The 18750-nt window shown below is 39.7% G+C and overlaps 1 protein-coding gene across 1 annotated transcript in view; it reads left to right on the top strand.

The window, feature by feature from the left end:
• Nucleotides 1-4505: 4505 nt before the first annotated feature.
• The window catches only part of ZNF532 (zinc finger protein 532), a 36639-nt gene continuing 22394 nt past the window's right edge, over nt 4506-18750 (top strand). The window contains exons 1-2 of the mRNA XM_063453955.1: nt 4506-6848; nt 16975-17156. Coding sequence (XP_063310025.1) covers nt 4506-6848; nt 16975-17156 — 2525 coding nt within the window. The remainder of the gene's footprint in view (nt 6849-16974; nt 17157-18750) is intronic.

Here is an 18750-nt window from a genome sequence, read left to right as displayed (position 1 = left end):
TCTTATTCATTTCTGCAGATCCTCTTAGGGTTGGATGGAGACTGTCTTAGGTAGCCATTTCCCTGTCCTTCCAGAGATATTTGATTGGGTTCAAGTCTAGGCTGTGACATTCACATAGTTGTTCTTAAGCCACTATTGTGTTGTCTGGGCTCTGTGCCATTGTCTTTTTGGAAGGTGAACCTTCGGCCCTGTCTGAGATCCAGAGTTGTTCCTAAGCCACTCCAGGGGTTAAAGCGACATGAGTGCAGATAAGACACAGGTTTGATAGAAAAAATAGACACCATTCACCAATAGACACCATTTTAGAAAAATTAAGGTGTCTGAATGCTCTCTCTATATCATTTTACATTGCAGTGATTTATTTATTTTGGTGCATAATAGAAGCATTTGTTAGAATCCCTGTGCCAGCTGAGCAATGTGGAACAGATATGTAATTTTGCAGATACATGATATTTTGCACCCACTCTCACATGATAGATGGTCAGTGTGCAGGAAACATCAGTTGTCTTTGCCCGGAAAGCTACCATCCCTACAATTAGAAAAGTAAAATAAGTCCCGGCTAAATACTGCCTGTAAAATTGGATTACATCTCTACGTTTGTCTAAGGTTGCCAGTTTTTGAAGGATTGGGAGAGTTAGGAGTTTGGCTTTGCTTCTCAAACCACGTAGAGCTGTTTTGCTCTACTGTCAAGCCTGGCGATTTCCACATATTTCCCCATACCTTGCATTTTTGTCTTTTGTAAAGTGTCCAAAAATCTGAAAAGTATTTACATTAAGCAGAGTAGCTTATAAAGCAAGCTACAGTGGTGTGCATTTATAGCATGGAGATTGATTCACACGGCATGTTGAGAATGATTACATCTTTGCTTGCAAGGCTACTACGTACAGGTAAAAACAGTAAGCCCAAATACTATATACATAGTCAAATGATCGTTAGGTAAAAGGATAGCCAGTGAACACGTTAATGTACAGTAACTGTTTTTGCCTGAACCAAAGTACACTATGTATCCATTATTACTTTTTATTAATGTATACTGATCAGTCGAATATTTTAGATACTGGACCTTATGAGCCTACGCATGTAAGATAACTTTGTTGTTTGTGCCTGTAAGATAAAAATTGGGCACATTTGTCTTTTATTGAAGGTCCCCTTATAGATTACTTTTCAAATGAGTGGATGTATGGGCAAGGAAGAACTGATAAAACTAATATGGCATTGTGACGGACCGCCTGGCACCCCAACAGGGTACCTCCGTCAATCGCTGCTTCGTGTACTTGCGAGCACTGTAAGCACTGCACTGGAACACCATAACAACCGTAAACCCCACGAACCGCCACAGCTTGGTTGGGGTCTCGCCGTCCTCCACCCACCCTGGACCCTTGACCAGGAACCAGCTTCCAGTGGGTAGACCTCTCCTAGTCCAGGGAGCGTAGCAGGAACAGCTCTTATAAGAGCTAGTGATTATACTCAGGAGAGTATTGTGATATAGCAATCCCCAGAGTGAATGTAGTTCTCCAATCCCCCAAACATGAGCCAAGACTTAATGAAGGGGCAAACAAATCTCTCTTTAATGGGAGCCACACTTGGCCTTATATGACAATCCTCATGCAAGAGGTACGCCCACATGGACCTGATGGTAGACTGATTTGCAACTTCACAGACCAAAAGGTTACAAGGCACGACACTCCCACACACAGCACACAATCCCTCAGCATGGGAGATAATTGGATCAGTAACTGTACTAATTCTAATCCAATTATCTCCAAGCACAGGAAAAAATATGCTTTTTAAAAACACCCCCAAAGTACCCTAAAAATACATAAAACCTCACCATGTTACATCCCCTGATAGCCCTGATCTGGATGACCAACATTTTAAAAAATCACCCAGATCAGTTCAGGGTTTCAGGAATTTCCTGGAAGCCTTATTTTTGACCGACCGTGCACATGGTCCTATGCCCAAAATAGTTCCAGAGAATCAGGGCTAACGGTCGGTCTCTCTGTCTGGAGTACAAAAGTACATAACTCACATGAACAGAGCCTGTTTAAATTATTTTAGCCAGGTCTATTGCAGGGGCCATAGTCACAGGGTAGTAGCCTGGCAAACCGGCCCCTCCAAAAACCAGTGGCAAGGTTTCTTTCGCCACAGGCATATTCTATGAAGACTGATTAACCTTTATTATCAAGGGTGGTGCACAGTTTTAGAAAATATTTAGTTATTATTAATTCAGAAACCTACAGAGAGACAATCATACAATAAGTCCAGTATTAAAAATAAATTTGAATTACTGGTTCTAGACCGGGGTAGGCAACATTCAGCACTGTATCTCCCATAATGCCCTTACTGCCATAATGTGCCATATTTGCCATGAAAAATATTTAACATTTTAAAAGTGGAACTGTCACCACAGAATACAATAGTATCAGCAGTAACATTGTTCTTCATTGCCCACTTTTCTATTATTGATCAATTCGTATTATTTACTTTCTGTTCACATTCTATAAAATGTCCATACAATGATAATAACTATAACCCTTTGTGGGTTTTCTTTCTTTCTTTTTTTTTTTTTTTAATTCTTTATTTATTACAAGGTTTCAACATCATATGCAACAGTAACAATATCCCACATACATCCATATGAACACATTCAGGCAGGTACAGATGAATGTAGTTTGCATAAAAGTACAACAGCAAAAAAAAAAACCACAGCCGTTAACGCTGGATATGGTGATTGCACATCCATGAAGGACCACATAGGTTTATGGTGCTCCACCTAATTTTATTATAAATGTAAAATAGTGAAAGAGAGAAAGAAAGAGACACGACTGGCCTTATCACATGAGTTGTGCTAGCCAGAAGAATAATTTCACGGCTTCAGTTGAGCTATGCTTTACTCAGGTACACCTCCCCTCTCCATCCCTAAGTATAAGGTTGCCTCTATGGATGTTCCGTCGAACCAAGACAGTCCCCAGGCAGTAGTAGCTCCCTGAAAGCAGGGCAAAGAAAGTTCCGACAGATGGGAGGGAATAGAAGAATGTGGGTTTTCTTTCTACATGTTTTATTTGTTTGAAACACTTATTCGACCTTGGTTACAACATCAGAGGCAAAGGTGTTCTGGCAAAACTATTTCAAAACCAGAGTTACTTTTTAAAGACTATCTTTATCATTTTCTGTATTTATTCACATGTTGATGTTTCTATGACCATCTTGTATTAACTATTGTATCTTGACGCAATGTTTGCAGTCTTGTGCCGTTCTTAATCAGAAACGGAGACATAGGGTTTTTAGATAGATGTAGTTACCTGAAACGTTACATTTCGCAAGCTGTTTTCCTCATTGCTTCTCATAGTTACAAGAGGGAAGAACCTGATCAATTGTCAGCCAATCATACAGAACTGTTTCAAACAAATATATGAAGTATGCTTTCTTAAAGGGATTCTGTAGTGTTAGGAATAGAAAATCATCTGTATTCCTAACACTATAGTGCACTCTGACCCCCCCTTTCCCTTTCTCTGTCACATAAAGGATTAAAAACCCCTTTATTCACGTACCCGATTCCCCGGCTGATGTCCCAAGTCGATGGGTCACCTCCCTGACTACTCTTACGTCATCCGATCCAAGCACATTAGACCCTCTCCATAGGAAAGCATTACCTCAGTGCTTTCCTAGGGGATTTTTACTGACTGATATTCTCATGAATAGCGTGAGGGACTTAAGGGACTTAGAATCCCGGAAGCGCCTCTAGTGGCTGCCTAATAGACAGCCACTGGAGGCAGTCTTAGTGCTGCAAAATAGTCAATTAGATGAAGTGGTCTGGGTTCCTATAGTGTGCCCCTTAATGCTTAATATGCATGCAAGTAGCCTAGAATGTGGGATTGTACCTTTCAAGCACCAGAGAATAGCAAAGGGATTGTTAGTGGATGTGATGTGAAATATTCTAGAATAAAAGGAAAAATATCAAATGGGGCTAAGAATCTATGGAAGGTGGTTTGGCACCGTTCCAAAGCCAAAACAAAAACCTAGTGCTTGAAAGTGTAAACGCTGAGGGTTTATTTTTCATGAGGATATGTAAACCAGTTGTATAAAGCGGTTAAAGAAGGATGGAAAAATATCAAGAGATTCTGTTGAAGACAAACGGTACAAAAGATTTTTTTTTTTTTTAAATGCGTAGTTCTTGCACCATATCTATTGGGGTTTTAGAGATGTGTGCAAAGTAAAGAGACTTTGTTAGAAACAGTCAAGTTGTAGTTGTAGATAATTTAGTTTTTTAATTACATACTTCTGTTTTTCTCCTGCACCACATAGATTTTCCTCTTACAGTACAGACAAAAAATGTTTGTTGCAGAGGCAGATAGGCTATGTTGCTTACATAAAATTTGAGATATTCCAAAATGATCACCATTTCTATTTATTAATTTACATGTGAGATGATACATTATACTGATATTGTTTTACATTTTCTTATTTGTGTTCTAGAATTAGATTAAATCAATCTGTTCAAGATCATGGGAGATATGAAGACTCCGGACTTCGATGACCTTCTTGCAGCATTTGACATTCCTGACATGGTTGATCCCAAAGCAGCTATAGAGTCTGGGCATGACGATCACGAAGTTCACATCAAGCAAACTGCTCAAGGAGATGATGATAGTCATGCTCCGTTATCTACAGATGTTGGTGTAAGCGTTATTGTAAAAAATGTAAGAACCGTTGATTCTTCGGAGATGCCTGAAAAAGACAATCATCACTCCACAGGTAATGGCTTACCCAATGGGTTTCTCACCGTGTCACATCTTGACCATTTTAATAAAGAAGAATTGAAATCCCTTAAAGATAATGCTGTTGTATCGAATGCCATACTCAAAGAATCTGCTTTTAATCAGTTCAGTCCTATTTCCAGTGCTGAAGAATTTGACGAAGATGAAAAAATTGAAGTGGACGATCCCCTCGATCGAGAAGAGTTACGTTCGAATTTCAGTGCCAACATTTTGACAGGATCAGTTTCTCAGCACACCTATGAAAGGGACAAGATGCATGTAGGAGAACATTTAATTAAATCAGGGACTGCTGTTTCAAGCATTATGGACAAAAACAAAGAAAGTAAGAGAGATTTAGAAGAGAGCTCCACTCATTTAAATTTATATGAAACATTTAAACTAAGGAAACTACATGAAAAACTAAAACAAAGCACCCAGAGGCATCTAGAAAATAAACTAATTGACGGGAAACTAGATGTTGAGAAAAGTGAAACCAATGGAGGAGGTATGTCTTCACTAAAGTCAAAGTCTTCTGAAAAGCTTTCCTCTTGCATCGCTGCAATTGCAGCCCTAAGTGCAAACAACGTGTCATGTGACTCGAAGGAGTTACAACTTAACAGTGATGAAAGATCTCCAGTATCAAAAGAAATCGGTGATAGCCTGTTACCAAATGACAAATCTCCAGATTCTCAACTGACCATGCAAAATCTCATTGATGGCACCAAAAAAGTATCAGCGAAGCAACCTGATAGCCCTAGAAGTGTCTCAAGTGAAAATAGTAGTAAAGGATCACCATCCTCTGGTGGTTCAACTCCTGCTATTCCAAAAGTAAGAATTAAGACCATCAAGACTTCATCTGGAGAAATTAAAAGGACCGTTACAAGAGTGTTACCTGACTTTGAAACTGAAGGCATAAAAAGTCCTTCTGATCACACAACCTCAATGGTTGTTTCGTCACTTTTATCTTCTCCTACGTCTGTTGCTCTTCTTTCCTCTCCAAACAGAGCATCCGTGCAGCCAGCGGTGACCAGTACTCCATCATCATCAGACATGCCTCCAAAGCAAGTTACAATTAAACCTGTGGCCACTGCATTTTTGCCTGTATCTGCAGTTAAAACTGCAGGCTCACAAGTCATAAATTTGAAGTTTGCTAACAACACTACTGTAAAGGCGACTGTGATATCTGCTGCTTCTGTTCAAAGTGCCAGCAGTGCCATAATCAAGGCAGCTAATGCTATTCAGCAGCAGACTGTAGTGGTTCCAGCTTCAAGTCTTGCCAATGCTAAACTTGTGCCAAAAACCGTGCATATTGCCAATCTTAATCTCTTGCCTCAAGGTTCTCAGGCTACATCTGAGCTTCGACAAGTATTAACAAAATCGCAGCAACCGATTAAACAGACACTTGTATCAACTACTGGAGCACAACCAGTTAAAAAGGTTTCCAGAGTCCAATTGGTGTCTTCTTCTCAAAGTTCTGTAGTGGAGGCCTTTAACAAAGTACTGAGCAGTATAAATCCAGTTCCAGTATATGTACCTAATCTCACACCTCCAGCCAATGCAGGGATAACCTTGCCAGCTCGTGGGTACAAATGTCTGGAGTGTGGCGATGCATTTGCCCTCGAAAAAAGTCTTTTGCAACATTATGACCGCAGGAGTGTACGGATAGAAGTAACGTGTAATCATTGCACAAAGAATTTAGTTTTTTACAATAAATGCAGCCTTCTTTCTCATGCACGTGGACATAAAGAAAAAGGGGTTGTCATGCAGTGCTCACACTTAATCCTAAAACCAGTTCCTACAAGCCAAATGATTTCTTCACCCCAAACAAATGTGTCCACCTCAAGCTCTGTCACTACTCGACCAAATACAGTGGCACTTTTTACCCACAGTTTGGCAAAAGTACAATCCGGTGTAACTGGGCCTGTGATATCGGCTCCTGTAAGTTCACCAGTTACTCCTGCAATGCCTTTAGATGAGGATCCAGCTAAGCAATGCCGACACAGTCTTAAATGTCTGGAATGCAATGAAGTGTTCCAGAGTGAAACCTTGTTAGCTACACACTACCAACAGGCTACGGATACCAGTGGACAAGTACGGTACCTTTTTAGAATTAACTTATTTGTGTACTTTGTTGAAGGGATCCCTAACATTAATACAATCCAGTTTTTCATTTGGTTCTAATTGAGTGTTGTTTGTGGTTGTTGTTGTGTTTATTTTTATTTGCATTCTTTATTTTGTTTATTGAGTAACTTGTTTAAATTTTACATGACCAAACAATCTGCCTAGTTGTTAATGAAATATTAATTCAGCATTTGTAGCTTTATGCTACTATTTTCACCTAGATTGGTCTCATCCAGCCTTTGTAATGACATACATTTCTAAATTTCAAAAAATATTTCGACATTATAGTTCCGTTAGTAATTCACAAACATCTGTTTAATGCCACGATTAAACCACACTAATAAGTCTAATTTGTATACAGATTTTAAGTAATACGGCATAAAGGTACATTGAAAAAGTGATCGTAAATGGACACTCTGGGCACCAGCACATTTCTAATGCATATATGATGGCTTTTGGACTAATTAATATACTATATTTTTACATGCTTTAAATCAGTGGTAGTCAACCTTTTTCTACCTACCGCCCACTAATGCATCTTTTTGGTTGAAAAAATGTCCTTACCGCCCACCAGTTTTTGCGCAAATGCGGAATATTTTTAAGAAAGGAGGGTGTTTTAAAAAAAAAAAAAAATGTACGTACATTTATCTTTTTATTTCTACTTAATGCAGGTTTATAAGGTTTTTAACTTTATACAGTTTAATGAGAAAACAATAAAGTAAATTGAAATTACCTTTACTAGTGATTAATGAGATCCTTGAGGTTGATGCTGCAAGACTAAATATTTGATATCTGGTTCGATTTTCGTAAGGAACAAACGAAGGTCTCTTTCAGTGATATTCAGACGACTTCTCTGTTTGCGCATAATATGATTTCTCATTTGTGCGTCAGCTCATCTCCTCTCCCTCCTCAATTCCCCTCCCCACCTTTGTTTCCCCTTTTTTCTATTTTTTAACCTTCCTTATAGCAATGCCCAGTAGGAAGGCTGAGCTAGGTAGCCCACTTACTATAGTCCACTATAACAGACAGGCACACATACAGACACACATACAAGACACACACACAAAGACACATACATACACACACAGACACACATACGACACACACACACAAGACACACGTACAGACACACACACACATACAGACACACATACAGACACACAAGACACACATGCATACACACACAAAGACACAGACAGGCACACATACACACACACACAAGACACATACATACAAACAGACATGCACACACACACAAGACACACATACAGACACACATACGACACACATACAAGACACACACACACACACATACAAGACACACACACATACAAGACACACACACAAGACACACACACACACAAGACACACACACACACAAGACACACAGACAGGCACACATACACACACACAAGACACATACATACAAACAGACAGGCACACATACAAGCAAACAGACACACACAGACATGCACACATATATAAGACATACATAGACACACACACATGCAGACACACATACATACAAAGACAAGACACACATATATACAGACAGACACATACACACACACAAGACATACATACAAAGACACATACAGACAGACACACACACACACAAGACATACAAAGACACACACACACACAAAACATACCTACAAAGACACACACACACACAAACAAACACACACATTATATTTAAGTCACCCTCCTGTTTCCTACCTTTAAGGTGCAGTAGGGTGACTTTTCCTGGGGTCCAGTGGTGGCTCAGGTGGATGGGAGTCAGAGTTCCCACTCTGACTCCCTCTGCTTCCTCCCGCGCGGCTCTCAGTTTTAGCTGGGAGGAGTGACCGGGGAATCACTTCCTCCCAGCTCTGTGATGTCATCACAGGGGGCCCGGTCACGCTGTTAAAGCGCCCAGCGCAGACCGGGCCCCCTTACAATCCGCATCCATCGGGTGGCCCTGACAGCATGGGCCACCCGATGGACACTTTGGAAGGCGGCCCCGGCGGTTTACCGCGCGGGCCGGAGCCGCAAATGGTCACAGCGGTACCCAGTCGCACGGGTACCGCCGGCTCGCACCCGCCCGCCCGATCAACCTGGAAATCCCTACCGCCCACCTGGAATCCTGAAACGCCCACTAGTGGGCGGTAGGGACCAGGTTGACGAACCATGCTTTAAATCTATATCGTTTTTGCAAAAAAAGTACATGTTTTATACCATTCTGTACCATAAACCTCCCCCATAGCCACGCACCCTTTTCTACAGAAATGTATTAAGACATATTTTTAGTATATCACTACCGGTCTGCCTTTCGGTCCTGTGCTGTTCCCCAACCTGATACCGGAGAAACTGACGGAAGCCGAGCACAGCGAGATGGACACAGGTTTCTTCAGGAAGGAAGAGATTCTTTATTCGATTCACCGACCGGGACTCAGAGGGACTAATGTCACCAAAATACAACAAGATCTGAGCCCCGAACAATAGTGTAGGTCCCTTATATAGGTATATAACTCCACCCATAATCAGCTCCACCCACACATACTCTTACCCAATCAACCGAACAAAGACTAACTTCCTGTTTGACCACATGGCTAGTTCAGCACAATGGAGGAGGGGAATACTATATCCTGTATTCTTGCACATGCTCCGTACACTACTGATTGTATCTTTGCCACGTGCAACCAACCGACCGATACATCAGTATATGCACGTTCACATACCACGTGGCAATCTCGGCCTACTAAATTTATTTTTACCGAGATTCCACCACAAACCCTTCAGCTCTAAATGTATTTGCTCCTTGTGTCCTAAGTTTATTTGCCCTCTGTGTGTCACCATAGTAAGTAGTCAAACTGTTTTAGAAAGTTTTGTATTCTTACCTGGGGTCTGCTGAGTGCCGATTCCTGGCTCATCCCACATTTCTGGGCACCTCCATTTTGTTCTCCTCTGTTCACGATGTCTGCAGTTTGCCCTTCTGTGGGATTGTTCTGACGGATGGATTGTGGGGAAATTAACTCCACCCATTATTAAAGATCATACACCCCATAAGTAAAAGTAGTCACTACTTTTTATTATGTATAACTTAAAAACTAGTTCATTTCAGAAAAATGAAAAAAAAACAATGGGAGGTAGAGGAACAAAATAGGTTTTACATTAAAATCAAAACCTGCAAAGTGAAATATTTAATGCAGTTATCTTGCTGCTGAACCAATTTAAAAACAATGGGATTGTTTTGCATTCTGACAGATAATATTTCCGTGGAAGAGTGCAAAGCGGTGTGCATATGTACACACTGACCAATTGGCTGCTTCTCATTCACAAATGGAACCATAATAAATGGATGAGATGAGTGGATAATATTGAGATTTTGCAGCTATTCATCTTTTGGGCTCTCAGGCCCTGTTTGGATGTTTAATTTTTTTTTTTAATTTATCTCTATAGGAATGTATTTATTTTAAATGTCAGCCAGGGCTGCACTAACATGGGGACTAATAGAGCTGAAATTCCATATCCACAATACTCTTCGCATGCTCTTGCTCTATAATGTTGTGCAGAGGGAATCAAGTATAGGAATTTAGGAGGAATGCAAGGGAACAAAACCTGTGTGGGCCAAGCTTAGCGGCAACTGCATTGAGGCTCATATGCTGAGGGGGCCCAATGGATGTCCGATGCACTTAGGGACACCCAATAGGCATGTATCATCAGTGTAAAAAATAAAAGGTAGTAAAAAATACAAGGAAGGGCTGCGCTTAGATAAAACTTTAAATAGTACAAAAAGTCCGGATACAATCAATGAATAAAAATAAAAAGTCTTATCTGACAATGTCCTTTGGAATCGTATTGTACAATGATGCTTGATATGGAACGGCAGTCTTTCTTGCTATCTTCCTTATAGGACGTCTCATATACAAGGGATAAGAACAAATACAGAGCCACAATAGTGTAGTATGTTTGGAAATTGAGGAATTTAAAATGTAAAACTTGATTGCAAACTCACATTTAAAAGAGCTAGAACCAGCTCAGGTATAGAGGGCGTACAGCGGTTTAGATCCCCGCTTGTAGGATATGGGGTGACTTTCCTTCACGTCCTTCCTCCTTCCGTAATACGAGAGGCACTCAAATAGAAAAGGACAACCAATAGTGTTCTCTGCATAGAACTTCAAATAAAATATATGATAAAAGTGGATACTCACAAGACAGGAGCAGATCAACTGCTCCTGATAATTCGCGTTGGTGGTATAGTCCCCACCTGGAATACCTTGGAGTCCAACGGGTAAAAGGGAATGATGCCAGGTAGCAATAATAAATATATGTGTATAAAAAGATAAATGATACAATAAAAAGTTACCAAATATACTTTAATATTAAAATTTACACAATATAAAAACCATAAACGCGTTTCGCCAATCGGCGTTATCAATATGGATTATCAATATGTTCTTTACCCATATTGAGAACGCCGATTGGCGAAACGCGTTTATGGTTTTTATATTGTGTAAATTTTAATATTAAAGTATATTTGGTAACTTTTTATTGTACCATTTATCTTTTTATACACATATATTTATTATTGCTACCTGGCATCATTCCTTTTTACCCGTTGGACTCTGGGGTTAAACACTCTGCGGTTAAACCATTCAAAACCGATTTAACCCGTTGAGGTCAGAGATCACCTGGGGGTCTCCTGGCACCATAACAACTTAATTTAGTGTGTTACAACCTAAGTTTGTTACTTTAATCTGAAATAGGTGAATTATGCTTGAATAGACATATAGCTCACATTCTGCGATTTGTCTTTGTTTAGAACTGCAGGTACTGGCACTTAATGCCTAATAAATAAAAGAAATTAGTGGGTTGTAGATCTCTATCCTTGGATACTAATGTTTTTCAGAATTGCAGAGCTTACGTCAATCCCATCTATGTGAAAGTCAAAACCCAACTATTGAGGCTTTACTTTCACTTTTCTTCTTTATACCCATGCTGGCTAGCATTGATACGCAACCAGTGTTCCTCTTCGTCTATGTTCTTCCTGTTCTATTAATATTTTTAGGACGGTTCCCCTTGACATATGAACAAATCTTGTTGTGCCTGCAATTTGGATGCCAAATAAACTATGAAACGGTTTGTTTCTCCTATGTTGCTGCATTTGTAATTTTGCTTTACTAGATTTAGTGTTAACAAATGGAGATTTGGTATCAGATATCACTGTAGGTGAAAGTTTAGGATCCAGTGATCATCAGTCAGTGTGGTTTAATATAAGAACAGTGACTGAGTCACACCACACAAAAACAAAAGTTTTAGACTTTAACCCCTTAAGGACCAAGCTTCTGGAATAAAATGGAATAATGACGTGTCACACACGTCATGTGTCCTTAAGGGGTTAGAAAAGCAGACTTTTCTAAAATTAGAATATGTGTAAAGGAGTCATTATCAGACTTGAGCAATTTAAATGGAGTCCAAGAGAAATGGGATTATTTAAAAGTTGAACTGCTGAAAGCAACAGAAAATTGCATTAGGCTTGTCAGTAAAAGCAAAAAAAAAAATCAAGAAACCACTGTGGTACTCTGCAGATGTGGCCAAACTAGTAAAAAAAAAAAAAAAAAGTTAGCATTTAGTGATTATAAAAAAAAAAACAGAGTGAGGACGACAGAATGATCTATAAGATTAGGCAGAAAGAGGCTAAGCAAGTTAGAAGAGCTTCCAAATCACACACAGAAGAGAAAATAGCACAGTCAGTAAAAAAAGGGGGGACAAAACATTTTTTAGATACATAAATGAGAAAAGGAAAGTAAAACAAGGATTAGTCAGATTAAAAACAAAAGAAGGAAGGTATGTAGAAGAGGATAGAGGTCTAGCTGACTGCCTCAATTAATATTTTTGTTCAGTATTTACAGATGAAAATTAAGGAACGTGGCCTCAGTTAGGAAAAAGGACAAATGAGTCATTTGTTACATGTGAGTTTACAGAGGAAGAGGTTCTAGTTCAACTGTCAAAAGTAAAGACAAATAAGTCAATGGGACCTGATGGAATACACCCAAAGTTATTAAAAGAGCTTAGTGGTGTACTATCAAAACCATTAACAGATTTGTTTAACCAGGGAGTAGTCCCAGAAGATTGGAAGTTAGCGAATGTTGTGCCCATTCACAAGAAAGGTAGTAGGGAGGAGTCGGGCAACTATAGGCCAGTAAGCCTTACTTCAGTAGTGGGGAAAGTAATGGAAACCATGTTAAAGGATCGGATTGTTGAACATCTAAAAACACATGGATTTCAAGATCAGAGACAACATGGGTTTACTTCAGGGAGATCATGCCAAACTAATCTTATTGATTTTTTTGATTGGGTAACTAAAATAATAGATTAAGGTGGTGCAGTAGACATTGCTTACCTAGATTTTAGTAAGGCTTTTGGCACTGTTGCACATAGAAGACTTATCAATAAACTGCAATCTTTAAGTTTGGATTCCAGTATTGTTGAATGGGTAAGGCAGTGGCTGAATGACAGGCAACAGAGGGTTGTAGTCAATGGAGTATATTCAAATCATGGTCTTGTCACCAGTGGGGTACCTCAGGGATCTGTACTTGGACCCATTCTCTTTAATATTTTTATTAGTGATATTGCAGAAGGTCTTGATGGTAAGGTATGTCTTTTTGCTGATGATACTAAGATATGTAACAGGGTTGATGTTCCAGGAGGGATAAACCAAATGGCAAATGATTTAGGTAAACTAGAAAAATGATCAGAGTTGTGACAACTGACATTTAATGTGGATAAGTGCAAAATAAAGCATCTTGGATGTTAAAACCCAATGGCAACGTACAGAATATTTGATAGATTCCTATCCTCAACATCTGAGGAAAGGGATTAAGGGGTGATTATTTCTGATGACTTAAAGGTAGGCAGACAATGTAATAGGAAATGGTAGCAGAATGCTTGGTTGTATAGTGAGAGGTATTAGCAGTAGAAGGAGGGAAGTGCTCATGCCATTGTACAGAACACTGGTGAGACCTCACTTGGAGTATTGTACGCAGTACTGGAGACCATATCTCCAGAAGGATATTGATACTTTAGAGAGAGTTCAGAGAAGGGCTACCAAACTGGTTCATGGCTTGCAGGATAAACCTTACAACGAAAGGTAAGGTTAAATAAACTTAACATGTATAGCTTGGAGGAAAGACGAGACAGGGGGGATATGATAGAAACATTTAAACACAGTAAAGGAGGAGACTATATTTAAAATAAGAAAAACTACCACAACAAGAGGACACAGTCTTAAATTAGAAGGCCAAAGGTGTATTACTTTACTGAGAGGGTAGTGGATGCATGGAATAGGCTTCCAGCTGAAGTGGTTGAGGTTAACACAGTGAGGGAGTTTAAGCATGGTTGGGCTAGGCATAAGGCTATCCTAACTATAAGATAAGGCCAGGGACTAATGAAAGTATTTTTTTTAAAAATTGGGCAGACTAGATGGGCTGAATGGTTCTTATCTGCCATCACATTCTATGTTTCTATGTTTAATGCATAACAGTTTTTTTCAATATGGTGTTTGCACTATTTTTGCTGAATTTCTTTCATTCTGCAGATGAGTATAAACCCCGTAACCTATAAACAAATAATCCAACTGTGACATTTAGGAACATGATTCATAAATCTGGTCCTGAATTCCATCGCTTTGCTGTGAAACAAACCAATGATGACTCTATTGTGGATTGATAATAAGCAGCTTCCATCAGATAATCATTATTACGAAAAATTGCTAAGTTCTAAACAAATGCTATCTTATTAAGTAAGGATTATGTAAATATTTGAATCAAAAGCCAAACTATCATGAATATTTGAGATGGTCCCAAGTATTATTCTTTGGGAAAGGCTCTTAATTTTACACATTGCTTTTCTGACTAAAATGAGATTTGGATACAGTTTGTCATTATGTCATCTATGCATGTTACAGACTCATTTTATAAACCATAGTTCAGAATTGTCAGTTTAATTATACAGTGTTTGTTTACTTTATACATGCAGAATAATATTTATAATGTGGTAAAGCCGGCACCAGCAATGAACTACCTTAAATCACTCGCTTTGCTTTAACTACACTTCCCATAATCCATTGCCAGCCATCAATTGGAGGTCATTAGTTGGGCACCCCTTAGTTATGCTGTCATATATGTGGAAGAATGGTTTGCTTTGTATGGACTTTTAGTTTGTCTTGGTGCAACAAATGGCTGTTTTACACAGACAAAAATAAATTAAAGGGAAACTGTCCCTTTCTAAGATTTTTAAAGGGACGGTACAAGCACCCAAACCATGTTATCTCAATGAAGTAGCCTGGGTGCCACGCTACTGCCTGTATAATTCTGAAACAGTGCCATTCTTTTCTTTTCTTTTTTAAATTCTTTATTTATTTCAAGACACCACATTAAAATACACAAGATAGTATGAATGCAAACATGAACACAACACATATCAACATTATTATGAGGCAAGTAAATGTGTAGATTCACAGAACCAGCCGTAAGCAATTTAGCGGACGGTTGCTTGTTGACTGTGAGAGTCCATATATCAATGATGTCCTACCCAGTTTTTAAATTAGATAATACAAAGAATCCTGATTGACTATAGTATATTTGTTATCCATACAAGGTGCCCAGATTCATCGACCTATACGATGCATACACAGATTAGCAATATCAGTGGGCTTCAACCTAGCATACAGAATCGCCAGCGTTGCATTGCCTGTTTAATCGTGTTTAACCAGCAGGCGCCCTGTGTCTCACCACAACTAGTGCAAGGCGTTTGCTAGCGGATTGGTCGAGGTTGAGATGTCAGTCAGACTTAGAGGAAAAAATATTAATATATAGGAAAGGTGGACGTTAAACTTGTAAGTACAGGGAGAGAAGAAAAGGGAAGGGGAGGATAAGGTTGGATATGGCAGGGAGTCTCCAATAATGATACAAGCTAGTCTAGGTGGTCTAGACGCTGTGTAGATGCAAATGTTAACGAGTATCATAGCGCCCATGGGGCAGGCTGTATCCTGTAAACCCCCGGTGGGATCCTTAAAGTCCCACCATAGGAGATTAGAATGAGTGTTTTTGTCTATCTCCGTAGCTTGTTAAAGAGACGGGGGTATTGGGGGAATGAGCCCATCCCCCCCATCTCCTAATCACCCACTCCGCTGTCTATCCACGGGCCCCACAAACAGTGCCATTCTGCAGGAACGGCAATGTTCACATTGCAGGGATTACATGCCTCTTGTGACTGTCTCAATGACCGCCACTGGAGGTTCTTCCACCCGAATAGCCAAGTTAAACTGGGCTATTTAATAGGATGGTCTCAAGGATTGGCGCAGACTGGCATATTGCCATGCATGCACACTAGCCTTTTAATGATCTCTGCAAAAGAGGCTAAGCGGCATCTTGGAGACTGGTGGTTTTTATTATTCAATTTGCTTTCTCACGAGGTATCATTAATCAATTCTCATAGAGATACATTGGAACACTCACCGTGATCCGACAACAATGCTTTTATATAGAGAAGCATTGACTCTATGAGAAGTACTCTCTTCCTTTATTCAGTAGTGTAATGTCCATAGAAGTTACAGTTCCACTTTAAGAGCTATAATGTGTTAAAGAGACTTATCATATTTCTTTCTCGTAGTGCTACTAATTGTATGCATTGATCTAGAGAAAATATCTATTTATTTTAAAAAGTGTACCTGCAGGTACATTTCTTGTGCTGAGTAACGGAGTTCCTCAGCACAGGTAACATTTCAAAGGTAGCTAGTGTAGATATATGTGAACAGATGCATGCGCAGCCACTTGACCCAAATTACATGAACAGCATGAATTTTGGTAGTAGATGGTGGTACATTTACATCTATTGCAGGCAGCAATCAACATATGCAAATACAGTGTCCTTTTCCTACTAGCATTCAGATATTTTTAGGAAGATATTAAAATTCTATATTGAGTGATAAAAGTGTTGTTGTTAAAACAACTTTCTAGATACATTATGTAATGCATTGTATTTTCAATAGTGCTGCTGTGGTACTACCCTTAATATTGTGTTTGTTTGTTTTTTCTGATTTTCCTTTTTCTAGAAGACATGCAGTATTTGTATGATGCTGCTACCAAACCCATGCAGCTACTCATGCCATCAGCGGATACATCATCACAAATCGCCATACACATGTCCTGAGTGCGGAGCTATCTGCCGGTCTGTGCATTTTCAGACTCATGTCACCAAAAGTTGTCTACATTACACCCGCAGGATAGGTTTTCGGTAAGTTCTCTTGTTTGTAGCAGGAGAGGCATACATTCATTATTTAACCCTCTCGGTGCGTTCTAGCACACCAAGGTATAAACTTTCAATGATAACATTGTGGTCCATCTTCTACCATGTTGTACTACATCTTATTAATAGTACATGTTGATTAAATGGACACCCACGCATGCACTTTACTCCTTTTTTGCAAAACATTAAAGGAACACTATAGTCACCTAAATTACTTTAGCTAAATAAAGCTGTTTTAGTGTATAGATCATTCCCCTGCAATTTCACTGCTCAATTCACTGTCATTTAGGAGTTAAATCACTTTGTTTCTGTTTATGCAGCCCTAGCCACACCTCCCCTGGCTATGATTGACACAGCCTGCATGAAAAAAAAAAAAACTGGTTTCACTTTCAAACAGATGTAATTTACCCTAAATAATTGTATCTCAATCTCTAAATTGAACTTTAATCCCATACAGGAGGCTCTTGCAGGGTCCAGCAAACTATTTTTTTTTTTTTTTTTTTTTAATTCTTTATTTTTGCAGTGCAGATATAGATCACAGGCATACATATACATATGGTACCCCAACGGCAATCCATATGCAGGTTGCAAGACATTAGTTACAGTGGGGAATAGAGAAACAATGCACTTTTTTTATATATATATATTCATATGGTTTGACATCAGGTTGGTTATAAACATGGCTTAGGAATAACTTGCTCATTCTTGCAATATGACATGCTAAGATAATTATGCATTTACACCTTACAATTAAATTTACTCGTTTAGTCTGCGTTTGAGATGGAGAACATGCATGCTAAATAAAATCAGTGCTTGTCAAATAACTGTTGAAAAAATATAAAGTGAGAGCACAGATTACAAGAGGACAAGTAATTCCACTTAGCTACGCTGGCATCTTCATTAAAACAAGGCATAATCAAGGTGTATACATAGTGGTTGTGTTGTATGCTTTGCTAGTATTAGGTATTAGGTACTGCCAGCAGGGGGGCATACGAGAGAATGCTTTTGGGTCGCTTTAGAAAAGTTGCTTAGCAGGCTAACCCCCGAAAACAGATAAATACAGGTAGAATACAATACAATAGTCCATCACTGGGATATGAGTAGCTTTTGACATGCTTTTTACCACCCCAGGGTAACCCCCCCCCAGCTGCCAGACAGAGGCCAGTGGTTTGTCGCTGTGGTGTCTGCCTGTGGAGCATGTGGGTTGCAGAATGACGGGAGCCAGGGTGCTGCCGTGTTAGACATAGTCCAGGCAAGTGGCTTGGTGACAGTCCCCAGGTGGTGTACTTGCGGTTTTTTTTAGTCCTGTGTTTGCCTCTGGTGGAAGCCAGGACCTTGCAGCCGTGTTGGTTGTCGTGTTGGACTTCGTGGTTGCGGGCTGTCGGTCCGGGTGTGTCGGTCTCTGCTAGTTGCTGGGAGAGGCTCAGCTTGCAGGGCTTCATCGCTGGGTGTAGCTCCTTATGTGGGCTCTCTTGGGTGGTCAGGACTGTGGGGTTCTCGCTGGTCCTGCACCTAGCCTTCCGCCCGAAGTCAGCGTGGTGTCTGTCTGCTCCTGCACCGGGTGGTTTGACCCAGGCTGATT

The sequence above is a fragment of the Pelobates fuscus genome, chromosome 5 (genome assembly GCF_036172605.1).
Source record: "Pelobates fuscus isolate aPelFus1 chromosome 5, aPelFus1.pri, whole genome shotgun sequence".
NCBI lineage: Eukaryota > Metazoa > Chordata > Amphibia > Anura > Pelobatidae > Pelobates > Pelobates fuscus.
The sequence above is the reverse complement of the archived record's forward strand: the minus strand, read 5'-3'. Positions and strand labels throughout refer to the sequence as shown.